Below are 27,553 nucleotides of genomic sequence, written 5' to 3' on the forward strand. Positions count from 1 at the left end.
GCTAAATTTTCAAGTTGCATGCATGAAAACCAAAGAAAGAAGAAAGCCAAATTACCATTATCAAAAGTGGAAAAAAAGTGAATGCACCACTGATGATGAAGAAATTAAAGCAAATTTTAGAAGTTATTTTGCCCAATTATTTGCCAGCAAAACTAGCAAGCTAAGTAAAATGAATGAATATATACGAAAATGTGAATTGCCTAGATGAACAGAAAAGGAAATGGAATACTTAAATAACCCTATCTTAGAAATTAAAAAAATTGAACAAACCATAAATGAGTTCTCTAAGGAAATATCCCCAGAAACAGATGAATTTACAAGAGAATTCTACCAAACATTTAAGAAACAATCAGTCCCAATACAATGTAAACCATTAAAAAAAAATAGGTAAAGAAGGGGTCCTATCAAATCCTTTTTATGACACAAATATGATTTTGATACCTAAAGCAAGGAGAGAGCAGAATCAGAGAAAGAAAAGTATAGGCCAATTTCCCTAAAGAATATTGATACAAAATTTTTAAATAAAATACTAGAAAGGAGATTACAGCAATATATCACAAAGATCAAACAATATGACCAGGTGGGATTTATACCAGGAATTCAAGACTGGTTCAATATTAGGAAAACTATAAGCATAATTTACCATATCAATAAGAAAACCAATGAAAATCATATGACTATATCAATAGATTCAGAAAAAGCTTTTTGAGAAAATACAACCATTCCTATTAAAAACACTAGAGATAATGGGAATAAATGGAGCTTTCCTTAAAATGATAAGCAGCATCTATCTAAAATCATCAGCAAGCATTATATGTAATGGGGATAAACCAAAAACCTTCCATTAATATCAAGAGTGAAGCAAGGATGCCCATTATTACCACTATTAGTCAATAGTCTATTGGAAATGCTAACTATAGAAATAAGACAAAAAAGAAATTGAAGGAATAAAAATAGGTAATGAGGAAACAAGACTATGATTTTGTTGCAGATTATATGGTAATAGACTTAGAGAACCCTAGCGAAGCAACTGAAAAACTAATTGAAACAATAAACAACTTTAGCAATGTTTCAGGATATCAAATAAAACCACATGTACCATCAGCATTTCTAGAACCAACAAAATGCAGCGTAAAGATAGAGAAATTCCATTTAAAATGACTGCAGACATGTGTTGGATGTTGATCCTGTCCTCAAAAGATCAGGTTGCACATCAGTTTTACAATATAAATATATGTGCCACCTTAAATGATAAGGAAGCACTTAGGGGTTCCATTTGCTAAAGATTATTACATTGTTTGTGCTGGCCAGTTTTTCATGCATGCAACTTGAAAATTTAGCTCATTCAGACATTTGCTTAAAAAACAAACAAGAAAAATTTTAATATGTCCATGAGGGTTATGTAATTCACTTTGACAGAACAAATAGTGATAACTAGTTTATTTTTTTTTAAAAAGTAAACAAAATAAAGTAAAATTGGTTTACTTAAAAAACTAACTGTAGACATTATAAAATATTTGGGAGTGTACCTGCCAAGACAAACCCAGGGACTAGATAAACACAATTGCAAAACACTTTTTATACAAATAAAGACAGACTAAACAATTGGAGGAATAATAATTGCTCATGGGTGAACCAAACCAATATAATAAAATGACAATTCTACCTAAATTAATGTACTTACCTAGTGCTATACTAATCAAACTACCAAAGAATTATTTTATAAAGTTAGAAAAAATAATAATAAAATCCATCTGGAAGAACTAAAGGACAAGAATACCAAGGGAATCAATAAAAAAAAGTGAAGAAAGGCAGCATAGTAATACCATATTTCAAACTATATTATGAAGTGATAGAAACGAAACAATCATATACTGCCTAAAAAATAGAATGGTGGATCAGTGGAATAGATTAGGGACCCAATTCATGGTAGTAAATGACCATGGTAATCTAGTTGTTTGATAAATCCAAAGATTCAAACTTTGGGGGCAAGAATTCACCATTTGACAAAATGAGTGGGAAAACTGGAAATAGTTTGGCAGAAACTAGATATAGACCAACATCTCACACCATATATCAAAATATGGTAAAAATGGGTAAATTATTTAGACATTAAGGATAATATCATAAGTAAATTAGAGGAGCATAGAAAAATTTACCTTTCAGATCAATGGATATGGGAAGAGTTTATGACTTGAACAAGAGATAGAGAGGATCTTTCAGTTGGGGAATGCTGAATAAGCTATGATATGTTGTCATATGGAATACTGCTGTGATATAAGAAATGATGAGTTTGATGATTTTAGAAAAACTTGGATAGGCTTGCACAAAATAATGAAGAGCAAAATGAAGCCAGCCAAGAAAACATTGTATGCAGTAACAGCAATATTGTTTCAAGAACAGCTTTGAACAGCTAAGTAATTTTGACTACTATAAATACCCAAATTAACTACAAAGGTCATATGAAGGAAGTTCTATCTGCATCCAGAGAAAGAACTGATACATAGAAGTATGTATGGAATGATTTTACATGCATGTGTGTGTGTGTGTGTGTGTACATATATATAGATATATATAGATATATATACATATTTGTGTCTAATGGTAGACATATCTAGGGTGGTGGTGGGAGGATAGAAACAAAGGAAGAAAAAAGAGATTTACATGATAACTTGTACATATTTAAAAGGAATGACAAGTTGTACATAATAGATTTGCAGTTTCATGTACTATCATCCTTTTTATTATACTGTGTTATGGAGATGCTTGTTTTAGTCCATCAATTAAAAATAAAATAAATTTTAAATTTTTAAAAAAGAGAGAGGACCACAGGAAGTAAAATGGATGATTTTGATTACATGAAATTAAAAAAGTTTTGCACAAACAAAACCAATGCAGCCAAAATTAGAAAGAAAGCAGGAAATTGGGGAAGGAGGGGAATTTACAGCAAGTATCTCAGATAAAAGCCTCATTTCTCAAATACATAGGGAACTGAGCCAAATTTATAAAAAATAAGAGCCACTCCCCAATTGATAAAGGATATAAACAGGAAGTTTTTAGAAGAAAAAAAAAACAAAGCTATCAATAGTCACTTGAAAAAATGCTCTAAATCATTATTTATTAGAGAAATGTGAGGTAAAACAACTCTGAGGTACCACCTATCAGATTAGCTTACATGATGAAAAGGGAAAATCATAAATGTTGTAAAGAATGTGGAAAAATGGAGACACTAATGCACTCTTGGTGGATTGTGAACTGATCCAACCATTCCGTAGAATAATTTGGAACTATGTCCAAAGAGGTATAAAACTGTGCATACCCTTTGATCCAGTAGTACCATTATTGACTCTGTACCCCAAAGAGATCAGAAAAAAGGAGAAAGGACCTGTATGTGCAAAACTAATTATAGCAGCTGTTTTTGTGGTGGCAAAGGGTTGGAAATTGAGGGGATGCCCATCAGTTGGGGAAGGACTAAACAAATTGTGGTATATGATTATGGTAGAATACTATTGTGCTCTAAGAAATGATGAGCAGGATGCTTTCGGAAAAATCTGAGAAGACTTACTTACATGAAAAGTGAAGCGGGCAGAACCAGGAGAACACTGTACACAGTAACAGCAGCATTTCAATGACAATCAACCGTGAAAGACCTAGCTACTCTGATCAAGACAATGATCCACAGCAATTCCAAAGGACCTATTATGAAAAATGTTATCCACCTCCAGAGATAGAACTGATGAACCTTGAGTGGAGATGGAAGCACACTTTTTTCACTTATGTTCTTTTTTATTTTCTTTCTTTTTTCCAATGTGGCTAATTTGGAAGCAAGTTTTGCATGACTTCACAAATATAGCCAATATCATATTGCTTGCCTTCTCAATGAGTAGGAGAGGGGTGAGAGGGCAAGACAAAATTCAGAACTCACAATTGTAGAAATGAATGCCAAAAATAAATCAATAGATAATTAAAGGAAAATCAAACAAACAAAACAACAACGCTAAATTACAAAGAGGCAGAAGTTGAAAACTTGGTTATGTTATGGTACATTGGAAGGATGTTCAATAAATATTTGTTGATGATTGATAAAGGATATGTGAAATCCATTCTGTGAGGCAGTTAGGTAGTACAGTGGACAGAATGCTGGACTTAGAGTCAGGAAGACCCGAGTTACATTTAGCTTCAGAAACTTAGTAGTTGTGTGACCCTGGCTAAGTCACTTATCCTCTGTTTGCCTCAATTTCCTCATCTATAAAGTGGAGATAATAATAGTACTCACCTTCCAGGATTGTTGTCAAAATCAAATGAGATAAAGTGTAAGCTTTTAAAACTATTATAATTCTTATTATTGATTAAGCTTTATATTATCATAAAATTATATTAAACTTTACATTATAAAATTATATTAAAAGCATCAAAATTTTACTATTAATTAATTTGTTATTAATTTTTACTATTATTTAACATCAGTTAAAATGCTCTGATCATTGATATTCAAAACTATGTGAAATTGTTACTCATATTTAAATATTATGGGTCAACTTATAAATACCTTAAGATAGGGTTCTGTAATAAAAAAAATGAATCACTCAACAAACATGCATTAAATGCCTATTATGTGTTATGCACTGTGGATACAAAGACAAAAGAAATTACCCCTCCCTTTAAGGAGTTTATATTTTAACAGGGAAAACAACATGAATGTGTGTGTGTGTGTGTGTGTGTGTGTGTGTGTGTGTGTTTGAGATAGAGATAGGAACTGTATCTATGATTCTATTGTTATAGAGAACCCCCTCTATGGATTCAGTTTATAGTCTTGGACAGTTGCGTAGAGCACTAAATGATTAAGGACTTTCACATATCCAGTATGTGTCAAAGGTGAAAGTTGAACCTATGTCTTCCTGTCTCTCTATTCACTCAGATATGCTGCTTCTCAAAAATAGATAATTACATATGAAATAGATATAAAGTGACTGGTGGGTGGGGCAGGAAGAAGGCACTAGCAGAGCTGATCAGGAATGACTTCACATAAAAAGTGCCATTCGAGTTGAGATTTGAAGGAAACTAAAGATTCTGAGAAAGGGAGGTGAGTAAGGTGTGCATTTTAAGCATGAAAGCAGTCAATGCAGAGACATGGAGGGAAATGGAGTGTCGTATGTAAGGAACAACAAAAAGGTCAGTTTGGCTGGAGTAGAGCATACAAAATGGGGAGTAATGAGGGAGTGATATATGAGATTACCTGGGCAATATGGGCTCAGGTGGCAAAGAGGGTTGAGTCAAAGAGACGAGTGTTTATAGTTGGAGTTTATCGAGTAGAGGAGTGATGTGGTAAGACTTGTGCTTTAAAGCAAATCTCTGTATCAGGTGTTGGGAGGATGGATTACAGCATCTCTCATTTCTTACTCCTGAACCATGTTTTCTGATAAATTTTTTCAATATCAGCTTGATTAAGAACACATCTCTTGGTATATGAGCTGTTCTATTTTTATACTATTATCTGTAATATTAAAGTCATAGATATTTAGAATGTATCATGGAAATATGGTATAATGTGTTGGTCTAAGTCTAATTTCTGCCAGACCGATTTCTAACTTCCATAACAGTTTTTATCAAATAGGGAGTTCTTTCCTAAGCAATTAAAGTTTTCTGATTTATTGAACACTTGGTTATTGAGTTCAGTTGTTTCTGATTCTCCCCAGTCAAGTTCTTTCCATTAATTCATCTCTATTTTTTTGCTTTTGATGATTGCTGCTTTATAATATAACATAACTTTGGAGTGCTTTCCCCCTTTATTCCTTTGTCTTTTTAACATCCCCTTGATATTCCAGATCTTTTATTTTTTCCATTGAATTTTATTATCATTTTGTCATTATTATGAAGTATCCCTTTGATAATTTGATAGATATAACATTAAAAGTATAAATTAATTTTGGTCATATTGTCATTTTTATTATATTAGCATGGTCCAGCCATGAGCACTGAATTTTGCTCAAGTTTTTTAACTTCTTTATTTCTTTAAGGAATACTTTGAATTTATACAAGTAATTTATGTACTTTTGTAGACTGATCCTTAGATACTTTGTGCATTTTGTAGTCATATGGAATGGTATTTCCTTTTCTCTTATTGCCTCTTGGATTTTGTTATTATTTTATAGAAATGCAATTGATCATTGAAAGTTTATTTTGTAACCTGAAATTTTGCTGAAACAATTTGTTTCAGTTGGTATCTGCTGATTCTCTAGGATTTTCAAACTATATCATCAGCAAATAAGGAGAGAGGGCCTAGGAGTAGTTCTTATGTCTGGCTTATCTTTTTTTTTTTTTTTTGGTTGGACAATAAGTGACTTGCCCAGGTTCACACAGCTAGTTAAGTGTTATGTGTCTGAGGCCGGATTTGAACTCAGGTCCTCCTGAATCCAGGACTGGTGCTCTATCCACTGTGCCACCTCGCCGCCCCATATGTCTTGCTTATCTTAAAAGAAGAATAGTAAAAAAAAGAGGAAGAGGAATTCATTGAGTATAAGGGGGATGGATGGAGTGGGGAAGAGAAGGGAGAAGAAGGATGGGAAAAATTACTTACATAATTGAGGTAATAGTTACTATTATGACGGTTTTAACATATTGATCTCAATCTAATTTATGATGAGTCTTATTTCCAAATTATGTAAATAATTGGTCCAGATTTTTAAGAATAAGAATAATTTCTAAATTGAAAAATGGTCAAAGGATATGAATATGCAGTTTTCAGGAAAAGAAAAGCAAGCTATTAATAGCTATATGGAGAAATTGCTATTAATCACTAATCATTCACACCCATCAGGTTAAAAGGAATATGGCAAATTCTGGAAGGGACTGTGGGAAAACAGGCACAGTAATACACAGTTGCATGATGGAGCTGTGATTCATGAAAACAATTTTAAACTATGCCTCCAAAGTCACTAAACTGTGTATACTATTTGACCAAGCAATACCACTATGAGGCCTATAACTCAAAGAGAACAAAGAAAGAGCAAAAGGACCCATATGTACAAAAATATTTATAGAATTTTTTTGTGCTGGCAAATAACTGTGAATTAAAGGGGTGCTCATAAATTTAGAAATTGCTGAACAAGTTGTGATATATAAATGTTACAGAATACTATTGTGCTATGAAAAGTGAAGAAGGGAGTGGTTTCAGAGAAACCTGGGAGGATTCAGAGTGAAATGAGTAGAACTAGGAAAACAATTTTATGATTGCAACAGTATTATAAAGAAAAACTAATTTTAAGAATTTAAGAACTCACATCCATGCAATGTCCAACCACAATTTCAGAGAATCAATAGTGAAGTATGTTACCCATCTCCTAACAGAGAACTGATAGAGTAAATATGTAGAATGACACATACGTTCTTGGATATGGCCAATGTGGGAATTTGTTTTGCTTGATTATGCTTATTTGTTAGAAACATTTTAGTTTTCTTTTTTTTCTTACCCATGGGGGAAGGGCAGTAAGAGGGAGAGAAAATAGATTTTTGTCAATAAAATACAACAAAATTGGGATGATAATAATGTTTTCCAGTTTTATCAGAAGTTTCTGTCAAATAGGATATTATTTCCTAGGTAGTTTCTAGTTTGGAGTTTATCAAACATTGGATTATTTGGTTCAATCGCGGATTCTCCTTTATGTAGTCTGTTCCATTGATCTACTTTTCCATTTATTTAATCACTACCAAATGGTTTATATGATTACTGATTTCTTGTTTAGTTTAAGACTTTGAAAAGCTATCCCACTTCACTTCTAACTTTTTTCATTATCTCCCTTGATAGTTTAGATCTGTGATTCCTCAAAATAATTTTATTATTTTTTCTAGCTCTATAATGAATCCTTTTGGCAGTTTGATTGGCATAATACTTTACAAAATAACTTCCAAGAACCTTAATTTTTATTTTATTGGCAGAACACAGTCATAAACATTGGATAGTCCTTCAGAAACTTGTTCTTCTTTATCTCTTTAAGAAGTGTTTTATATAATTATAAATATATTTATCCAGATATTGAGTGTATTTTGCTATATTTAGTCACAGATATTTTTATGGATTTAGTGGTTATTTTGCACTGTACTTTCTTTTCTGTTATGCTCTCCTGATTTTTTTTTAATAATGATTTAGAAATTCTGTTGATATTTGTGGGTTTGTACTTAACTGTTTCTTAACTAATTTCTTTCCTGCTTTAAGCTTTTCTAAGTAAAGGACTTGCTGTCATCAGCAAATGGGGATAATCTTGTCTTTTCTTTGCCTGTCATAGTGTCATATGAGCTAGACAGGGGTGGGGAACCTGCGGCCTGGAGGCCACATGTGGCTTTCTAGGTCTTTGGATGCGGCCTTTTGACTGAGTCCAAGTTTTACAGAGCAAATCCTGTTATTAAGGGGATTTGTTCTGTGAAGTTTGGATTCTGTCAAAGGGTGGCACTTGAGGACCCAGGAGGTCACACATGACCTCGAGGCTGCAGGTTCCCCACCTCTACTAGAGCTAGCAGAGACCTTAAATACCTTGAGTCCAACCTTTTCATTCTATAGGTGGTAAAACTGAGGTATAGTGAGATTAAGTGTCTTGCTTAGGGTTACATATGTCTAAGGAAGGATTTAAAATCAGATCTTCTGGACTTTTTCTAGCATCCTGTCTTCTATAGCATATTGTTTCTCATTCTTTATTTGTTTAATTTCTCTTTCTTCTCTTATTGCCTATTGCTGACATTTTTATAACTATGTCAAATAATGGGGAGGCAGGGAAAGGAGATAGCCTTGATTTACACCTCTATTTATTTGGAAAGTTTCTAGTGTTTCACCATTATGTATAATGCTAACTTTTGGTTTTAGGTAAATCCTTTCAATATTAAATTTTTTTGAAGTTCCCTCTATGTCGATACTTTTTAGATTTTTTTTTTGCAAAAATAACCACTGTACTTTTTCAAAGACTTTTTCAGTATTTATCAATACCATCATGTTACTTTAAATGCTTTTACTTTTATTATGATTAATTATATTAATTATTTTCCTAATTGTGAACTATCCTTACAATATTAATCATAATGAATTTCAAAAAAGACAACAACATCTAGACACACTAATAGCAGGACACCTTAATGTTTCTTTCTTAGCACTGGACAAATCTAACAGAAAAATAAACAAAAGGAAAAATACTGACCTGAATAAACTCTTTGGAGATTTAGAGTGTGAAGATTAATGGCATCTTCTAAATGTGACCACTAAAGAATATACATACTTAGCAATATTTGGCACTGTGAAAATATGTGTGTGTGTGAGCACAGAGAAATTAGAAATAAATGTTAAAAAGTATGAGTGTTAAATCACATCTTTTATAGACCATAATGCAAAAAAATAATAATTAGTCCAGGGAACACAATCAAAAGAAACAGAACTAAATGGAGATTTAATGAGTCAAATCAAAAGGCATTTATTAAGCACCTACTATGTGCCAGGCACTTTGCTAAGTGCTAAAGATGCAAAGAAAAACAAAAAATAAAAATTGTCTTTGCTCTCCTGGAGCTCACAGTCTAATGAGGGAGAAAGTATATAGATAATTATGTACCAATAGGATATAGACACAATAAATTGGAGATAATCTTAGAGGGAAGACACTTAGATTAAAGAGGACCATGAAAGGCTTTTTGCAGATGGTGGGACTTCAACTGACACTTGAAGGAAGCCAAAGAATCCAGAAAGTTAAGATGAGGATGAAAAATCTCATGCGTGGGGGACATCCAGGGGAAATGCTAGGAGTTGGGAGGTGAAGAGTAGCATATAGAGATTAGCAAGGAGGCCAGTGTCACTGGACTGAAGTTTATGTGAAGGTGAATAAGGTGCAAGAACACTGGAAAGGAACGAAGAGGCCAAGTTGTGAAGGTCTTTAAAAGTGAAATAGAGGATTCTTATATTTGATCTTGCAGGTAATAGGAAGCCACTGGATTCTATTGAATGGGGATGAGTTGCGTGTGTGAATAAAATCTTTAAGACTGAGTGGGTCAAAGAACAACCTTAGAAATAATTATAATGATGAGACAACATGCCAGAATTTCTGCAATGCTGCTAAAGTAGTCCTTAAAGGGAAAATTGTGTCCCTAAAATAATGCATTAGCAAAATAGAAAAGGAAAATATTACTGACCTCAGTATTGAATTTTGGGAGCAACTAGGTGGCGCAGTAGATAGAGTGCTGGGCCTGAAGTCAGGAAGACTCATCTTCCTGAGTTCAAATCTGTCTTCAGACACTTACTAGTTGTGTGACCTTGGGCAAGTCACTTAACCATGTTTGCCTCAGTTTCCTCATCTGGAAAATAAATTGGCAAACCACTCCAGTACCTCTGCCAAGAAAACCCCAAATGGGGTCACGAAGAGTTGGATGTGATTGAAAAATGACTGAACAACGTTCAGTTTTTAAAAATAGAAAAACAGTAAATAAAGCCAAAATAGGTGCAAAAGAAAATTTTAAAATGAGAGGAAAACAAGTTGTAATTAAACAACACACAGCATGAATGTTTTTCTTCATGCAGATCACTGTTCTAGTGCAAACATTTCTTACAATTTCTCTGGAGTATGTTTTGCATCTGTTTTCTTAGAGATCACATGCTGAAGTCTATCCATTCACCTCATGTATTATTTAAGAGGCATAATTCCTACGATTTGCTTTGTCATTAATTTTGCATTTTATGTTTTGCTTGTGATCACTGTAGTGCTGCGTATGATGCTGTCCTTGACAGAAATGTGGCCATTAAGAAGCTCAGCAGACCATTTCAGAACCAAACCCATGCCAAACGAGCCTATAGGGAGCTGGTCCTCATGAAGTGTGTGAATCATAAAAATGTGAGTTTTCTTTTGCTGTTGGGGCTGGAAAGTTGGTTTATTAAGAAAAAGAAAAAAATTAGAGGGAGAAAAGTATGGGAAACAACTTTACTCTATGGTGCCCATAATTTAAGATCATTTTTCCTGTCTGTATTTTGTATTGAATTTCACTACCCTCATGATGGCTTTTTGTATTAAAATTTTCTAAAAACTATGTGGTATTGAACGATTAATATCGTAGATATTCCATTAGAATGAAATTAACCTTCTTTGATTACTCTGTTATATATGACCAGTATAGCCTCAGAAACTTCAAAGCCATATTTATAATACCAGTTTCATCATCAATAGAAACTATGACAGATTTCTTCATCAGTTCTAGCGCCATCTGCTAGCTTCCTACTTTTTAATGTACACCTGCTTTAGAATGTTACCTATAATGCAAACAATATGCTACATGGTGCTGTAATGGATAGGCCATTAAGAATAGTATGAGGTATAATTTTTTTCAATCATTGATTAAGTTGCTACCATCTTATACAGAGTTTTCTCCAATTCTTTATAGTCCAGATTGCTGCTACAATAGCACATTTTGAGTATGAGGATAACTGAGAATCATTCATTAGTTTTTGTAATACTTGATATAACTTTTCATCTGTATGCAATTCTCAGTGATGGTTGGTATAAAAAAATGGTGTTTTCTTTAATGTGAGAATTCTGAATTTTGGTGATGACATTTCTAGAATTTTGCGGGGAGGAGTCTTTTTTATGAGCTGATTATTCTACCCTCGTGTTCTAAATAATCTGGGCAGTTTTCATTTATGATTTCTTGAAACATGGTGATCAAACTTTTTTTTAATCCTGCTTTTTCATTGATTGTCTATTGATTTCATTGAAGTTCATTCATTCTTATATTATTCCTCCCTAACTTGTTTCCCAAGTCATTCGTTTTTTATATCAACTATCTTGCATTTTCTTCCATTTTTCAATCTTTTGATTTTTTTCTAATCTTTTTTTGGGGGGAGGGAAGCTTTCTTTCATGGAGTAATTGATTTCTGTTTGATCTGTTTTCATTTTCATGGAAATTCTTGGTTAAGGTTTACTATTTTCTCTTCCAAACTCTTTATTCTCCTTCCAGTTCTTTAATTGAGAGCTTTTATTTTATTTTTTAAAATTTCATGTTTCATTTTTTCTAGCTATTCATCGAGTCCTTGTGGAAAATCCATTTTTTTTCCTTTCAGTCTTTGCTTACAGTTTTTACAGAGCTACTTACTTTTTTGGGGAGAATCTCTAGATTTGCAAAAAAAAAAAAAAAGAATTGATACTGGCTGGTATTTAATTTCTTCATGTCAGAATTTTAATTACTCATTTGGGGTTTCATGCCAGGGCCAAGATCCCAGATGCACTTTTGGGTGGAGTAGTTAGTCCTTCTTCAGTTTGCCTTGGCTCTTCAGTTCAATGTATCATGTCCACTTCCTGGGACTTACCTTGATCTTTGAAATTCAGAGTGCTGGATCTTCAAGGCATTCTCTGGTCTCTCAGGACAGAGCGTAAGGGATCTTAGAGCCCCTGTTTTGAGAATGGTAGCACAGTACTAGTCATTACCTGCTGCTACTCCCTAGGGCATGGTTTTTCAAGAACCATGGGGCTTTCTTTTAGGGTCCTTTAAATCTTGCTGCCTCCAGATAGGAAGCCTTGCAGGATATATATTTCTCTGGCCTATTGATCTGTAAACATTGGGAGGTTACCCTGGAATGGCATTACCTTTGTTGGTAGCCTCTTCTCAGAATTTTGGATGGCCTCTTGTGCGGTCCTGGAGTGGAAGATTCATTGAATTTCTTGATTTTTATTTGGTCTGGTGTGAACTTCAGGCCTTTACTGGAATATGCATGTGGGAGCTGGGCAATCTACCTCTTATTCAAGGAGCCATTTGGTAGCAAATCCTCCAAAATTATATGAAAATACTAGGTTCTTATTATTTTATTTTAGGTGCTGGTTTTTTCCTGAAGTATATGTAGCATCTCTTTTTGGCTGCCCCTCCAACTCGTGCTATCCAGTTGATATCCCTAATGGTGGCTATCTCTTATTCTCAAAGTTTTAGGGGGAACATTGAGGAGGCTTGTTTTCTAGCAGTGTAGTTCCTGAGTCCCTACTGGTATGTTCCCTCTTAATAATATATCAGCCAGATTAAATTTTAGAGATTTTTAGAAAAAAAGATTTTAGAAAAGATATTTACTGAGAAGGTATAGAAAGAACACTTGGTACAAAACATTTCTCCAAAAAGCCTAGGGCATACTATCCTACAAGAACACACAGAAGTGCAAGAAGAGTGGATTCACAGTGCATGGTAATGAGTCACACATGCGAGTGTGGGAGAGAGGAGATAATTCATAACTCTTGGTGCTCTATGCTTGAGTCTGTATCTGGCATTCTCTGGTGTATAGGGTCACACTCCTTAAATAACTTTTCCATATATTACCTTTATCAATGTGTTATATTCTAGAAAAAAAATTACTTAAAACTAAGTTAGTAAAAGAACTAAAGAACACAAAAATCAAGAAACAGGAAAGGAAAATTGACCTCAAATTTTTGCCCTTGACACATTTTGATAAATTTCCCATTTTAATTAACCATTGATATCATCCAAGAAGAGAAACAATTAATAGACATATGTGTCTATACCACACACTCCACAGGAGCATTAGTATAAGTTGTGTAGCATGAAGAAGAGAAGCAGATTATTCCCCATATAACCCTTTTAACTAGAGCACGCTGTGGTTCTTTTGAAGGAAAAATCCATTGCCTTCATAAGTCCATGGAGAACTGATTTTTGTTCTTCCAGGACTTAGAATTTGTGGTGATTGCATAGAGAAATTTTGAATTTTCTTTCCATGAAATGAGTTTTTCTATTTCTTTTCAAATGTACATTCTGATTTTTGGTCATAGTGTAGAGTGCATATTTAAAAAAAAGTTTACAACAAAAATTCTTGTTGAATAGATTTCAAATGTGAGTGTCTTGCCTCTTTCTTTTCAGATTATCAGTTTATTAAATGTCTTCACACCACAGAAATCACTGGAAGAGTTCCAAGATGTGTAAGTAAAAGATAGTAATTAAGTTCAAGACATGATAGGAGATATAGAGCTTAATGAAAAGGGAAAGACAATGATTCTTAATCAGTAAGCAGGTGCTGTTCTTTCTAGACTATGTTTTGAAGATGGAAAAGAGGTTGAAGGGCTGGGTTTGAATGAAACAAATACATTATGATCTCCATATGGTTCTGCTTTTCTGTGTGTGTTTGGAGAATACTCATGATGATAGTGTTCTATTGTTTAGGACAAAGAACACTGAAGTAAGTAAGCATCAGGAAGCAGGAATTCTAGACCCAATTTTCACCTGTTAAGAAAAAAAAAAAGATGATTGCTAAATTTTCTCCCAGCTCTATGACTCATGACATTCAACGTTTGGTCTTAGCTAAGTCACTTGATCTAGCTGAGTCTCAGTCTCTTTATCTATAAAATGGGAGAAATAATGACTGACCTATCTATCTGAAAGAATTATTGTGATAGTCAAGTAAGATAGTAGCTAAACATATTTTTGAAAGCTGTAAAGTCCTATATAAAAGTAAGGTTTGATTATTAACTGGAAATTACTTTATAAAATTAATATGTGAAGCAGTCACTATGAAATGTGCCCATTCATTGTAAGAGAAATATTTCAAAGAGACTTTTCTCTGTTTTTCTACCTTGTAGTAGCCTTTGATTTTGCTATTCTACTTAGATATTTAGGAAGAATGAGGAAAAGAAAGCAAATATATCTCTCCGACACATTATATAGCACAGGGGGCACTCTCTAACTGACATGTGGATCCCTTGGGCAAGCTCCCCCAGATTCGAGGTTCTCTGAGGTTTGGTATCCCCCTGTAAACCTCGTGAGAACCCATCAACATGTTTACTGTTACAAATCAGCCAGAAGGTGTAATTAATTTAAAATAAAGGCATTTAATGAAACAATACAGGAAACAAAATGTTTCCTGCATAAACCTGAGGGACACTCTCCCCAAAATAGATACATTAACAGTGAAGGAGTTGGGACACCTAGGGAACATGCATGAAAGGGCACACATGAAGGAAACTTATGTGGCCATAGTGAACTTTGGAGAGGCACAAAAATAAGGAGAATATTTCACCAGGGCACATGCTTGAAGGGACAGCTAATGCTTCTGATATTATAAGGTCACAGATGTCTTCTGATGATGTTGGGTCCACTCCCATTGTGTTTGGTATGTTGCAGAATCTCTACTCAGTCACTTGGTCAATAAATATTTATTAAGCACCTACTGTGTGTTGGGCACTCTGCTAAAAGGCAAAAGACAGTTCCTGCTCTCAAGATGCTCACAGTCTAATGGGGGAGATGATTATGGACCAATTATATATATGACAAATTGGAGATAATCAACAGAGGGAGGGAACCACAATAAAAACAGTCCAGAAGTTACCCACTTGTAGAAGATGAGATTCTAGCAGAGACTTGAAGGAAGCCTAGGAAGTCAGGAAGCAGAGATGAGGAAATGGTGGAGGAAGGCATTAATGTGAGATGAGGGGGAACAAGTTCTCAGTGAATGGTCTCAATTTTTTTCAGTGAAATATGAGGCAAAATTCTTAGCTGAGAAGGTAGGGGGAGGGGAAGGGGAGCTGTGGGAGGCTTGAGGAGGAATGAAAATGTTTGGAAGAGCTGCTATTGTTAGTGGGACAGTGAGTCAAATAGGAAGCTGTGAAAATGTGGGGGAGATGTGATATTTCTGCTGATTCATGTACTCCTAAGAATGGCTGCACTGGAACTGATGTATACCTTCTCTGTTTCTAGTGTATACCTTCATTTGGAGCTCTCGAATGAGCCACTACCTTTGCTTTGTATTCTTATTTCAGAAATCTCCACTATAATTTCCTTTTAGAAATGACTATGGTACTCTAAATATAAACTTCATTCATAAAAGTTTAATGGTCACAAGAACTAAAAAGAGCTTTTCAAATAGTTTTGTAATATTCATTTCTGAGTGTCCTCTGCCTTCTCTTTCTTAGCTTAAAGCTCAGAACTTTAAACTTCATGAAAAAAAAAAGCAAAGAGGAGGGAATAAAAATGAGGCAGAGCCAACCTTGTGCAGGTGCCAACTGGCATTTCTGTTATTCACTATTCAATTCTGGCTCACAGAGCCCAACCCTAACATAAGGTCCAAAATCAAGAAGTAGGCTGGAAGAATGAGCAAACAAAAAAAGGATGCCATCATCAAAAGCCATCGTGATGATAAGGACACAAACCCCAAAGGAGAGAATGACTCCCTCTTCCAAGCAAAGACTCAAAGAAAAACACAGCTTGAACAGAAATCCAACCAAAATTCCTATGAGAGATGAAGCAAGATTTTCTAAAAATATGTTTAAATACCAAATAAGAGAACTAGCAGGGAAAAAAAGGAGAAAAGAAGTGAGAACTATAGAAGATAGATTTGGAAGGAGAATTAACAACTTGGCACAAGAAGAACAAAACCCTACTCAAGGGAAAAATTTCCCCCAAAACTAAAATGGATCAAATAGAAGCTAATGATTTCATGAGACAAAAAGAAAAAGAAAAATTAACGCAAAGCCAAAAGACTAAAAAAAAAAAATAAAAGGAAATGTAAAGTAGCAAAACTCAGAGCAAAAACAATTGACTTGGAAAACAGAACAAAGAAAAAATTTAAGAATTATTGGTCTAGACATCTTCTTTTAACAAATCATAAATGAAAACTGCTCAGACCTCTTAGAATCAGTAAGCAAAGTAGAATTAGAGAGAATCCATTGGTCATTTCCTGAAAGAAACACCAAAATGAAAACTCCCAGGAATATTATAGCCCAAATCTAGAATTTACAAGTCAAAGAAAAAACACAACAATCAGCCAGGAATTGTCAAGGAGGCAGGATTACACAAGATTTAGCTGGCACCTCTAAAAAGCAGCAGAGAGCTTGGAATATGATATTCCAGAATGAAAAGGATATAGAGGATGCATCTTTAGGAAAACGAAATAAAATTTAATTAAAAAGAAAGAAAGAAAAGCGGGCCCCTCACATTCTTAGTCTTTGGACTAGAGAAAAAAAAATCTTTGACTGCTTTCTTTAGGAGAATTTGCCTGTCCTCAGAGCTTTATAAGCTCCCAAAAGGGAGAACCCTTACCTTCAAAAATCAAGATTTGATAAGAGGTAAAGAAATAAAAATCTTACCTCAGTGCAATTGATTGTAGACATCACCCCTACTTCAGTTGTTTGAGCCATGCCCTCAATGTGTTGCATAGACTTTCCTACAAGGAGCCACTTTAACTTTTCTTCCTGTTTGTAATGCTAAGAAGTAGATATTATTGAAAGAGACAGGTAACAAGGAAATGAATTCAGCATTAGCTAAAACAGTGCTCCTCTTGACAAACCTAGGTTTGTGGTACTGGTAGTTACTACAATTTCATTCTTAAAGATGTTTTTTAATGTTCTTCATTTGCCGATTAGAAGAAATGGAAAGTTCAAATAAGCAGTGATTTCAGAAAAGATTCCAGCATGATTAATATGATTGTGTTAGCATTTCAATCATGCTTTTAAAATTGATTTCTACATCTCATAATCTGGTTATAACATCGAGGATTTACTCTTTAGTTACCTTGTGATGGAACTGATGGACGCAAACTTGTGTCAGGTAATTCAAATGGAATTGGATCATGAGCGCATGTCTTACCTCCTGTACCAAATGTTATGTGGCATCAAGCACCTTCACTCTGCCGGGATCATCCACAGGGTAAGAACCCATAATTATTAAAGACGAATAAGTTACCTCTGAATTACAAAGAAGGGATATAATGTTTGGGAAGGGAACAAATAATAATTACGGATTTTCTTAGCACCAGTCAATCTGTGACTAAGCAGCATGCACCCTTTTCCATGTTTACAAAGGAAATAAAAAACTAGTGATTATAGCAGAGATCATATTTTCTGTTATTCATCATCTCCTTGAGAGTCAATTTCTGCAGGCTGCATCTGAAGCAGTCTCTTCCTTCCCAGTTATTTGATTGACAGAGGTTATAGGTGCTACTGAAATGAGATAGATTTCTCACAGAATGAAGTGAACTGCCCTCATTTGCCCTTTTCTCAACACTTGATGAGAAATAGAAACTGTCAGGTGTAGCCATGTGGCTACATAGAGAAACTGAAAGAATGACAATCAATTGGATGGAAAACAAGCCCTTCTTTCCCAGAAGGAGCTCTGATTTTTTTTTTAAGGAATATAGAGATAGCAGTGAATTTGTTTTCAGGATATAAAGATGCTCCTGAAGGCATTTTTAAAAAAAGAATAAACTCAAAAATTGGTTGTCAAAAGAATCATAAAATAGTATGGCAGAAACTAGGTATAGACTAATATCTCAAAATGGGTACATGATTTAGACCTAAAGGGTGATACCGTATGCAAATTAGGAGAGCAAAGAATAATTTACCTGTCAGATCTATGGAGAAGGGAAGAATTTATGACCAAACAAGAGATAGAAAGCATTGTGAGATATAAAATAGATAATATTGATTATATTAAATTAAAAAGGTTTTGCAGAAACAAAAAAATAATATATTTTGTTTCCTTTTCAGTTCTCTATAGCATCTTAAACCCAATGCTAAAGGTACTAGGTACTCAATAAGTGTGACTGACCAACTTATGCAAATTTGGTAGAAGGAAATAATGTTTTCAGTATTGTTGGCTTTTTCTGCTTTGTTCCTTTTGGCAGGATTTAAAGCCCAGTAACATTGTGGTGAAGTCTGACTGCACATTGAAAATTCTGGACTTTGGACTGGCCAGGACTGCAGGCACCAGCTTCATGATGACTCCGTATGTGGTGACACGTTATTACAGAGCACCAGAAGTCATCCTGGGAATGGGCTACAAAGAGAATGGTAGGGATGGCCTCCATGGCTAACCCAAAACATAGCAAGAAAAAGAGCTCACCTTCTAAGGAATGAAAAAGAAGAGGCCTCTTTTATTGACATTCACAATTTTTTTTTTAAAAGGCTATTTGGCTTGCTATTCAAAATTTCTACTTGAACTCATTAATTTTTAAAATCAAAAGGAAACCTCAGAGATGCAGCCTTTTAGAGAGTGTCTACAAGATATCAGATAAGAAGGAAATTCTAGATAGGGAATCTGACTAAGCAATTATAAAAGTAGTCTGTAATTATCATGCATATACTATAGACGCTGAATAAAGACAGATTGCTTTTAGGTTGTCGTAAGAACAAAATACTGCTGTCCTTCAGTTTGGAATCTCAAAGAAGGAAAAAAAAACTACATCCATTGTCTTTTCCCCATTTCACAGATAGATGATTCAATAAGGAATTAAAAACAGATTTCCAAAATCTTTGGCAGAAATGTCATCTTCCTTTTCCCATAATAAGTCAGCAGAATAAATTGTTCAGGATATGAAGTCATTTTTAATTATTAAATGCTCCTGTCAGTGAAATTAAAGACTTCAGTTGTTTAGAAAAATACAATAAATTTTTTCAACTGAGAATAGATGTCTGTTATACTATTTGTTTCCTTCAAGAAAATCTCTTTATTAAAATAAAATGTGTATTTATGAAAATTATCAGACATAAGTATATCTCCAAAATATATTCCAGATTGAATCTATCAAATAAAATTATGCTAACTGAGAAATGCAATTAATTAATTAAATATAACTTCAATTAGGCAGTATCCTACCATGTCACTTTGACCAGATAACTTTGGATATAAGGCAGTATATTGAAATAAACTCATAGCTAAAAGGCTGCTGCAGTACTTATTTCTATATAATTCTCATTTTAAAAGACAGTTTTGTTTTGTTTTTTTAGAGGCAGCTGGGTGGTGCAGTAGATAGAACAGTGAGCCTGGAGTCAGGAAGAACTGAGTTAAAATCTGAACTCAGACACTTCCTAACTGTGTGACTTTGTGCAAGTCACTTAATCATTGCCTCAGTTTTTTCACCTGTAAAATGAGGATGATAGCACCCACCTCCCAGGGCTGTTGTGAGGATAGATTGAGATCATTTTTGTAAAGTGCCTAGCACAGTGCCTGGCACATAGTAGGCACTTAATAAATGCTTATTTCTTTCCTTCCTTCCTTTAAAAAAATGTAATTGTTAAGAAAAGAGCAACTGCCTTCTTAGTTTGTTAATGAAATGAATACCCATGAAGTTTTCATTTCACTCCGATTTTTATTGTCTGTCATGAAAAAACGTCATTGACTTCTCATTTAGTTCTGCAGATGAACATTAATTGTTGTACCTGTTAGAGAAAACACGTTCTGGATGGTATTTTGATGCATTTGCTTAGAAGAGAAAAAATTGTCCAGCCGATTGGAAAATCTTGACAATAACAGTTACTAAGGGCAGCACGATCTGAGTTCTGAGACATTTTTATTAAGGATAGTGGAATTCTAGTCCTTTCTTCAAGTAATAAGTAAAGGCAAGTATGTATTATTGGAAAAACAAGAAGCCAGAGGTGAGGATGAGGTAAGTTGAGGGAATCTTCTCAAACTTAGCAAAATAAAATTTCTAGATTAAAGGGAAACTAATTTTAAAAAGAAAGACGAGAATGGAAAGTGTAATTGAAGACCTAAATTCGCCTCTTCCATTTCTTTTCTTCAGAGTCATGCAGTAACGTTGACATGAGGTCTTCCCACTCTTCTCTTTCCCTCATTAGCACTTAAATTAGTGACTTAGAAATTTATATTTTATTTCGTAGCTGACTGTATCAGATCTACTAAGCACAAACATCTGGTCCTCTACTCTCCTTGGAAGCATGGACGCTTTCAGGCAGAAGGGAGCTGTTTATCCCTCATATGCCACAGACAACCCAACCATCCTAAGCACCCACTATTTCCCCCTCTTTTCCTAAAAGAAATATTTTAGAAAAAAATTCCTTGCTTTAATTTTTTTTACATAATAAAAGGGAGTAAAAAAAGGGGGGGGGAGTTATAGAACCTATAAAAGCAGTTCAGTGAGAGTTCTCATTGGCAAAATAAACTTTCTGGAAAATCAGGATAAGAAAAAGAGGCAAATTGATTTTGCCTCTGTGATAAAAATGCTCTGTTACTATCAATTTTGACTTAGATCATCTTTTTTTGGAAGATGAAAAATGGAAGAACAGTGCCTAAATTTTGTCCCATAAATATTGCCAACTCCCGTGAGGGAAGGGTAAGGCCATGAGCAATCAGGGGTTGGGATTCTTCAGAGATCTTTAGGCTGGTTTTACAGTTTTTCAAAGCCCGAGTCTGGTGAACTCCAATTGTGAGCACACTCTCTTTTTAGGCAGTTCTGAAAATGGCACTAATCCCCTACTCAGGTTGATTTATATTCTCTTCATTCCCCTTATGGATAAAGATAAAAGAGTCATACTCAAGCAATAGTTATTTCAGAGTTATTTTATAGTTATTTTAAAAGCACAACAATCCTTTCTTGAGCTGGGTTCAGTAGTTTATCGGCGGATTGCTTTGTTTTGAAAGATTACAGATATCTTTAATGTTAATACCCTTTCAATTGATTGATCTTAATGGTATTTAGCTTGTCTGGGTTGGGTTTTTTCTTCCAGATTTATTTACCTGTTACCAATGTCAGAGAAGATCTCTTAGGAAAAAAAAAAAGCTTGTTCATCTAACTTAAATGAAATACTCAAAATAAGAAAGAATTGTTTATTGATTTTATCTAAGTTCTCACAATTGCAGCTATTTTATCCATGTATTTAGCTACTGAATTCTTTCTGCTCTCTTTTGGTCCTTGCTATGTGGGAAGTTAAAAAATGGTATTTTATGATCAACCTGCTCCCCCCTCCTTTTAAGAATAAACTGTCTTAGTTAACTTTGCTTTTTTTCCCTCCCCTTCTTCACTTCCCGAATCTCTGCTGTTCTAGTGGATATATGGTCTGTAGGATGCATTATGGGAGAAATGGTTCGCCACAAAATCCTCTTTCCAGGAAGGGATTGTATCCTTCTGCCTTTTCTTTCAGCTTTGCCTGTTTTATCTTAAGCTTCTTAAATTTATTCTGTATATACCAGGACTGAAAAGATAGGAGAAAAAAGTTCACTTACAATGGTAACTATGACAGTAATAATAATAATAATGACAGTATTCAAGAATTTGACCAGTGCCTGGAGAAAAAACAGGACGAAAATTAAATAATACCATGAGTGTTTTAATCAGACTTTACATTTTTTTCTTAAATACTTCATCTTATTTCCTAAACAATGCTACATGTACTTATTGTGTTACACAAAAGAAGAAAATCTAGACCAAGAATGGTAAATAAAGTTGGTAACATTGTTATATCAGTTAAAACAGAACCCTAACCCTTTTCCCCAATATGTTGGTTCCTTTCCTTATATGACTTTTTGTTGCTTTTATCATTTTTAGGAATGTGAATTTGTGTTGATATAATTGTCTACTTGCCATTGCATCATGGATTTAAATTTATCTCGATGCAATGTGGGCTCCTTTGTGGGTCAATATAGCATTTTTTCCTAAAAAAAAAAAAAGGCTCATACATTTTAAATGTTAACAGTTGGTTTTCCAGTAGTTCAAGGTCTCTATGATTTAGAAATAGAACGTTCCTTTCTCAAGAGCCGTGGCCACCAACATTATTCTTTCCCCATTGAAGTTAGCATTTTAAGCATTACTATTGATGAGTCCTGCCAATATTGCCTATACTGTATTCTACCTGACTTTGCTAGAGGAGATATCTTGGCTTTGTATAAATTGATAATTATTTTTAAATTAAGACAGAAGGAAAATGATTGACTTTAAGACCTTTCTAAAACTAAGGTGCTGGATTTGCATATGGGATGGATTCATAAAAATGTATTAAAAATTCACATATGTATGAAACAGTGAAAAAGCATTGGCTCTGGGTTCAAATCCTTCTTCCCATGCTTACCTGTATGACCTTGGGCAAGTCTTCACTTACACTGTCTGGGCCTCACTTTCCCCATTTGTAAAATGAGGGGGTTGGATTAGGTGGCCTTCAAGGTCTTTTCAAGCTATCAATCTATAATCCAAAGATAAGAAGCTGGATTTTTCTGAAGTATAGATGCGCTTGGTGATTTGGCAGCTTATTAGCCAGAACACTTTAATGACCAGCACTTCTATAAATCTATAGCAAAATAATAATATATGTTCATAATGATGACTAAAATTTCACAGGACACCTAAGCATATTCTGAATTAAAAGGATTCATTTTTATTTTTAAAATAAAAAGATTAAATTAGATTCAGTATAGTTTTAAGGTTAATTATATTTTAGTACATTTCAGTTCTTTGATAACTGGGAATCCTTATATGGTATTTAATGTATTATCCTTTTAATGTTTGTTGCTGAGTTAAGTCTGACCAGAGAGAAAGGGTTTTCTCATAGAATTAGTTGCTGGGGATTGATCTGGTTGGGAGACAAGCAGTTGATGATTTTGAATCTGATGAACTGAATGTTATAAATTGGGGAGATATGGATAGCAAAACTGTGGTATGATTATGAGTCAAATATAACTATCTGGGGGGAGAGAAAGAGAGAAAGAGAGAGACAGAAGGGGAGAGAGAGAGAAGGGGAGAGAGAGAAAAGGGGGGGAGAGAGAGAGAGAAAGAGAGAGAGAGAGAGAGAGAGAGAGAGAGAGAGAGAGAGAGAGAGAAAGGGAGAAGGACAGATTCCAGAACTTTATCAGCTAAGGTTGAAAATGCTCCAGATGCTTTTTAGTAGTGTCAGGCTGAGCAGAGAAACAAATGGAAGCAGAGAATAAGAGAAGTCACTCAGCAACCAATTCAGTTCAATATACATTTATTAAGCCCCTGCTGTATGCACTGTGCTAAGTGATGGGGATACTAATAAGAAAAAGAAAGACACTCCCTGCCCTCAAGGTGTTTACAGTCTGAAGTGTCTGGTTGGGAAGATCTTCCTGTCTCCAGTCCTCCTGACTCCAGGCCCAGTACTCCATCTACTGAGCTGCCTAGTTGCCCTGCAATAGCATTTTTCTGTATTCCCAATTATATAGGTTTAAACTTTCATTCATCCCATGTTCCTTTATCCCTGGTCTTGTCTTGTGATTACACTGTTGTAGGAAACTCCTTATTCTATTTGCAGACCAGCAAATGTTCTATAACGTATAGTTTTAGAGGACTTTGGGGGTGGGGGTGCTGAGAAATGACTTGTTGGAAAAACTAGCGAACTGCTTTTATTTGCTTGTTATATTTGTCCTTTTCATTGTTATTTGAAAATCTGAAGGAGATAGAATATCACAGGGAGAAAGATCATGAAAACTTTGCAAAAGCTTTCCTAAGAAGAGACCTCACTTATTAGCTATGTTACAGCTAATAACATTTCAGACTGAGTTCCTTCATTTGTAAAATAATAATAATAATAATAATAATAACTGCCTTAACCTCTTGGGGTTGTTGTAAGGAATAGATGAGATAATTCATGTGAAAGCACTTTGTAAGCTGTGAAACACTATATACCCATAATACAAAACTAATTTGATTAGACTTTCAAACAAGGAGTTGTAAGGAACCTCAGCTAACTTGCCAAATGATTTGGTGAACTCAAAGCTCTAAGACTTACTTAGGCTATGATGTAAACTTAGGAATAGTCTTATCCAATGACTAAAGGGCCAGCTCATCGATGGTTATGGAATCAGTATCTCTCATTGACTCCAGAAATACCTAAATTTTGATGATAAAAAGATGAGCATTTTGATAGACCATAGAGAAAGTGAAGAAAGTACATTTTGAAATGAAGAAAGGGATTTTATACAAAGGAACAACAATCTATTTCTGTGGCATGAAATTCTATATATTTAGACGTTTTAACTTTCAGTTTTGTCTTCTCATATATAGTGAAGATTTTACCTTGTTTTAGAATGTTTTTGTTACAGTTTTATAAAAAAATTGAAATTATCATGACTTTCTTCGTTAAACAGACATTGAGACATAAGAAGTAAACTATAAAGAGAAAGGGATAATTTGGTAGTTGTGTTCAAGGAGAGAGCCATCTGTTTTCTCTAGGTTTGACAAACTTTATTTTCCATGAATATTATTTACTTCATATTTCTATGTGTACAAAATGCAGAGTCAGATGTTTCCTGTGTCGACATTATGTTTTAAAATTTCAGAGGCTCTGTTAAGCTTATGTTTAATCAAATTGCACAATCAGATCATCTCATTAAATTTATAATTAGTTTTAGAATGTTAGTGTAAGGCCATCTTGCCCTTGGGGATGGCTGTGGGGCATGAAATCAAATCACCCTGACATCTTCTTCTGGGGGATTTATTGAAAGAAAAGGATAGAAAACAAACTGTCCGAAAACCTTGCTTGATGGAAATGTCATTATGTAACTGGAAGAGGAACACACTGGGGTTACATATTAGCAATGCCAAAGATCTACATGAACACCAGGGGAACATAAATGAGCCAGACTGCTGGAAAGACAGTCCACAAACTAGCAGTGTTTAGCTAGCTAGCCAACTGAGGGTTTCAATCAGTCAATCCTCAAGTATTTACTAAGGGCCAGGAGCGATGCTAAGCCATCAAAGAAAGGGAAAACCACCATGCCTCAAGGAACTCACCTTCCAATTGCAGAGACAACAAGTAAAAAACTATGCATGTGCAAGAGATATGGAATAGGGGAAAGTCAGTCTTAAAAGGGCTCCTGCAGGAGATATTGAAGAGAGCTGGGAAAACTAAGAAGTGAAGAAACAGAGCAATCCTGGCATGGAAGCTAACCAAAGTCTGGGAGATGTAGTATTGCATGTGAGGAATAACCTAGGGTTCAATTACTGGATTGTAGAGCATATGGAAGGGAGTAAAATCTAAGAAGGCTCGAGAGGTAGGAAGAACTGTAAGGTGAGGTCATGAAGAACTTTAAATAGAAAGGATTTTTTGGAGATAATAGGGGCCACTTGGGCTCATTGCGCAGCAGGGGGCAGGGGTGGCATGGTTAGACTTCAACGTTAGAAAAAATCACCCCGGTAGCTGACTCAAGGGTGAATCGGAGTGGCGAGAGTCTTGAGGAAAGGAGACTGAATGGAGTTCATGACATAGAAGGGGAATGTTGGGGGCGATTGATCACAAGACTTCTCTGTGTGAAGCTGAATTTTAGAGGAGCAGGTCGGGGAAGGAAGTAGAATGAGGAATTGGGAAGTTAAAGTAGCTGATTTCTTTATTCAGATGGGATCAATCAATTAATTAACAGGTAATTACTAACTACCTAGTATGGGCGGGGCACAGATCTAGATTCTTGGGCAGGGGTGGGGAATCTGCGCCTCGACACCACGCCATGCGTGGCCCTCTAGGTCCCTTTCTAGTCAAAAGAGCTGCACTTGAGGACCTAGAGGCCACAATCCCCCACCCCTGTCCTTGGGGGTAAAAGTACAAAGAATGAAATAATCCCTATTGTAAGGAGCTTACATTCTATTGAAGAAGGTAAGTACATATAAAAATATATAGTCAAGTCCTATCAACAAGCATGTATTAAATGTTTATACCCAGACACTGTGCCAGGGATACAAAGAAAGACAGAAACAGTTCACAGTCTAATGGGGAAGAGTCATACAAACAACTATGTACAAGTAAGATGAATTGGAGGTGAATTGCCAGAGGGCATTCCAGGAAAGGATTCTTTAGCAGATGGGATTTAGCTAGGACCTGAAAGAAGCCAGGTAAGAAAGGAGGTGGAGATGGGAGGGAAAACATTTCAGGCATAAGGGAGAGCCAGTGAAAAAACTTGGAATCAGAAGATGAGGTATTTTATTCAAAGAATAGTAAGGAAGATGGTGGTCACTGGCTTGCAGAATACATGGAGGGAAATAAGGCATCAGAAGACTGGAAAGGTTAAATGGGGAGAGGTTGTGAAGGCTTTGAATGTCAAATATAATTTTTTTAATTTTAATTTTTTTATTTGATTCTGGAGGTAATAGAGAACCACCAGAGTTTATTGAGGGTATCAGGGGAGATACTGTCAAAACTGAGACTTTGGAAGATCACTTTGACAATTGGGTAGAGGATGGAGTGGAGCTGGGGGACACTTGAGGCAGGCAGACCATCCTGGGGGCTATTTCCATAGTGTAGCCATGAGGGAATGAGCCTGGACCAGGGTGACAGTCATGCCAGAGGACAGAAGGGGATCATCTGTACAGGAGAAGATGCTGAGGCAGACTGAATCAACAGGACAGGGCAAAGGATTAAATGTGTGCGGGGGAGTGGTGGGTTGAGAGAAAGTGAGGAGCTGCCAAGGCTGCCAGCCTGGGTGGCTGGGAGGATGCAATGCCCCCGACAATAATAGAGAAGTTAGTACGAGGGAGAGTTTGGGGAAAAGACATGTTTTGGACGTGTTGAATTTAAGATGTCTATGGGACGTGCATAGACGTCTAGGAGCACAGTGGATAGAGTACTGGGCTTGGAATCAGGAAGACCCATCTCCCTGAGTCCAAATCTAGTCTCAGACGCTTACTAGCGGTGAAACCCTGGGCAGGTCGCTTCACCCCATTTGCCTGAGTTTCCTCATCTGCAAAATGAACTGGAGAAGGAGACGGCAAACCACTCCAGTATCTTTGCCAAGAAAACCCCAAATGGGGTCAGGAAGAGTCGAATATGACTGAAATGACTGAACAACAACCAATATTTTAATACCGTGCTTCTCTTTTAAG

General features: G+C 35.2%; 1 protein-coding gene across 1 annotated transcript in view; it reads left to right on the forward strand.

The window, feature by feature from the left end:
• Positions 1 to 27,553, forward strand: part of MAPK10 (mitogen-activated protein kinase 10) — a 112,870-nt gene that overhangs the window by 49,610 nt on the left and 35,707 nt on the right. Inside the window, exons 4-8 of the mRNA XM_027853383.1 lie at positions 10,727 to 10,856; positions 13,870 to 13,928; positions 17,508 to 17,646; positions 18,623 to 18,788; positions 21,780 to 21,851. Coding sequence (XP_027709184.1) covers positions 10,727 to 10,856; positions 13,870 to 13,928; positions 17,508 to 17,646; positions 18,623 to 18,788; positions 21,780 to 21,851 — 566 coding nt within the window. The remainder of the gene's footprint in view (positions 1 to 10,726; positions 10,857 to 13,869; positions 13,929 to 17,507; positions 17,647 to 18,622; positions 18,789 to 21,779; positions 21,852 to 27,553) is intronic.

Source organism: Vombatus ursinus, unplaced genomic scaffold, assembly GCF_900497805.2.
Source record: "Vombatus ursinus unplaced genomic scaffold, bare-nosed wombat genome assembly UNPS02009975.1, whole genome shotgun sequence".
NCBI lineage: Eukaryota > Metazoa > Chordata > Mammalia > Diprotodontia > Vombatidae > Vombatus > Vombatus ursinus.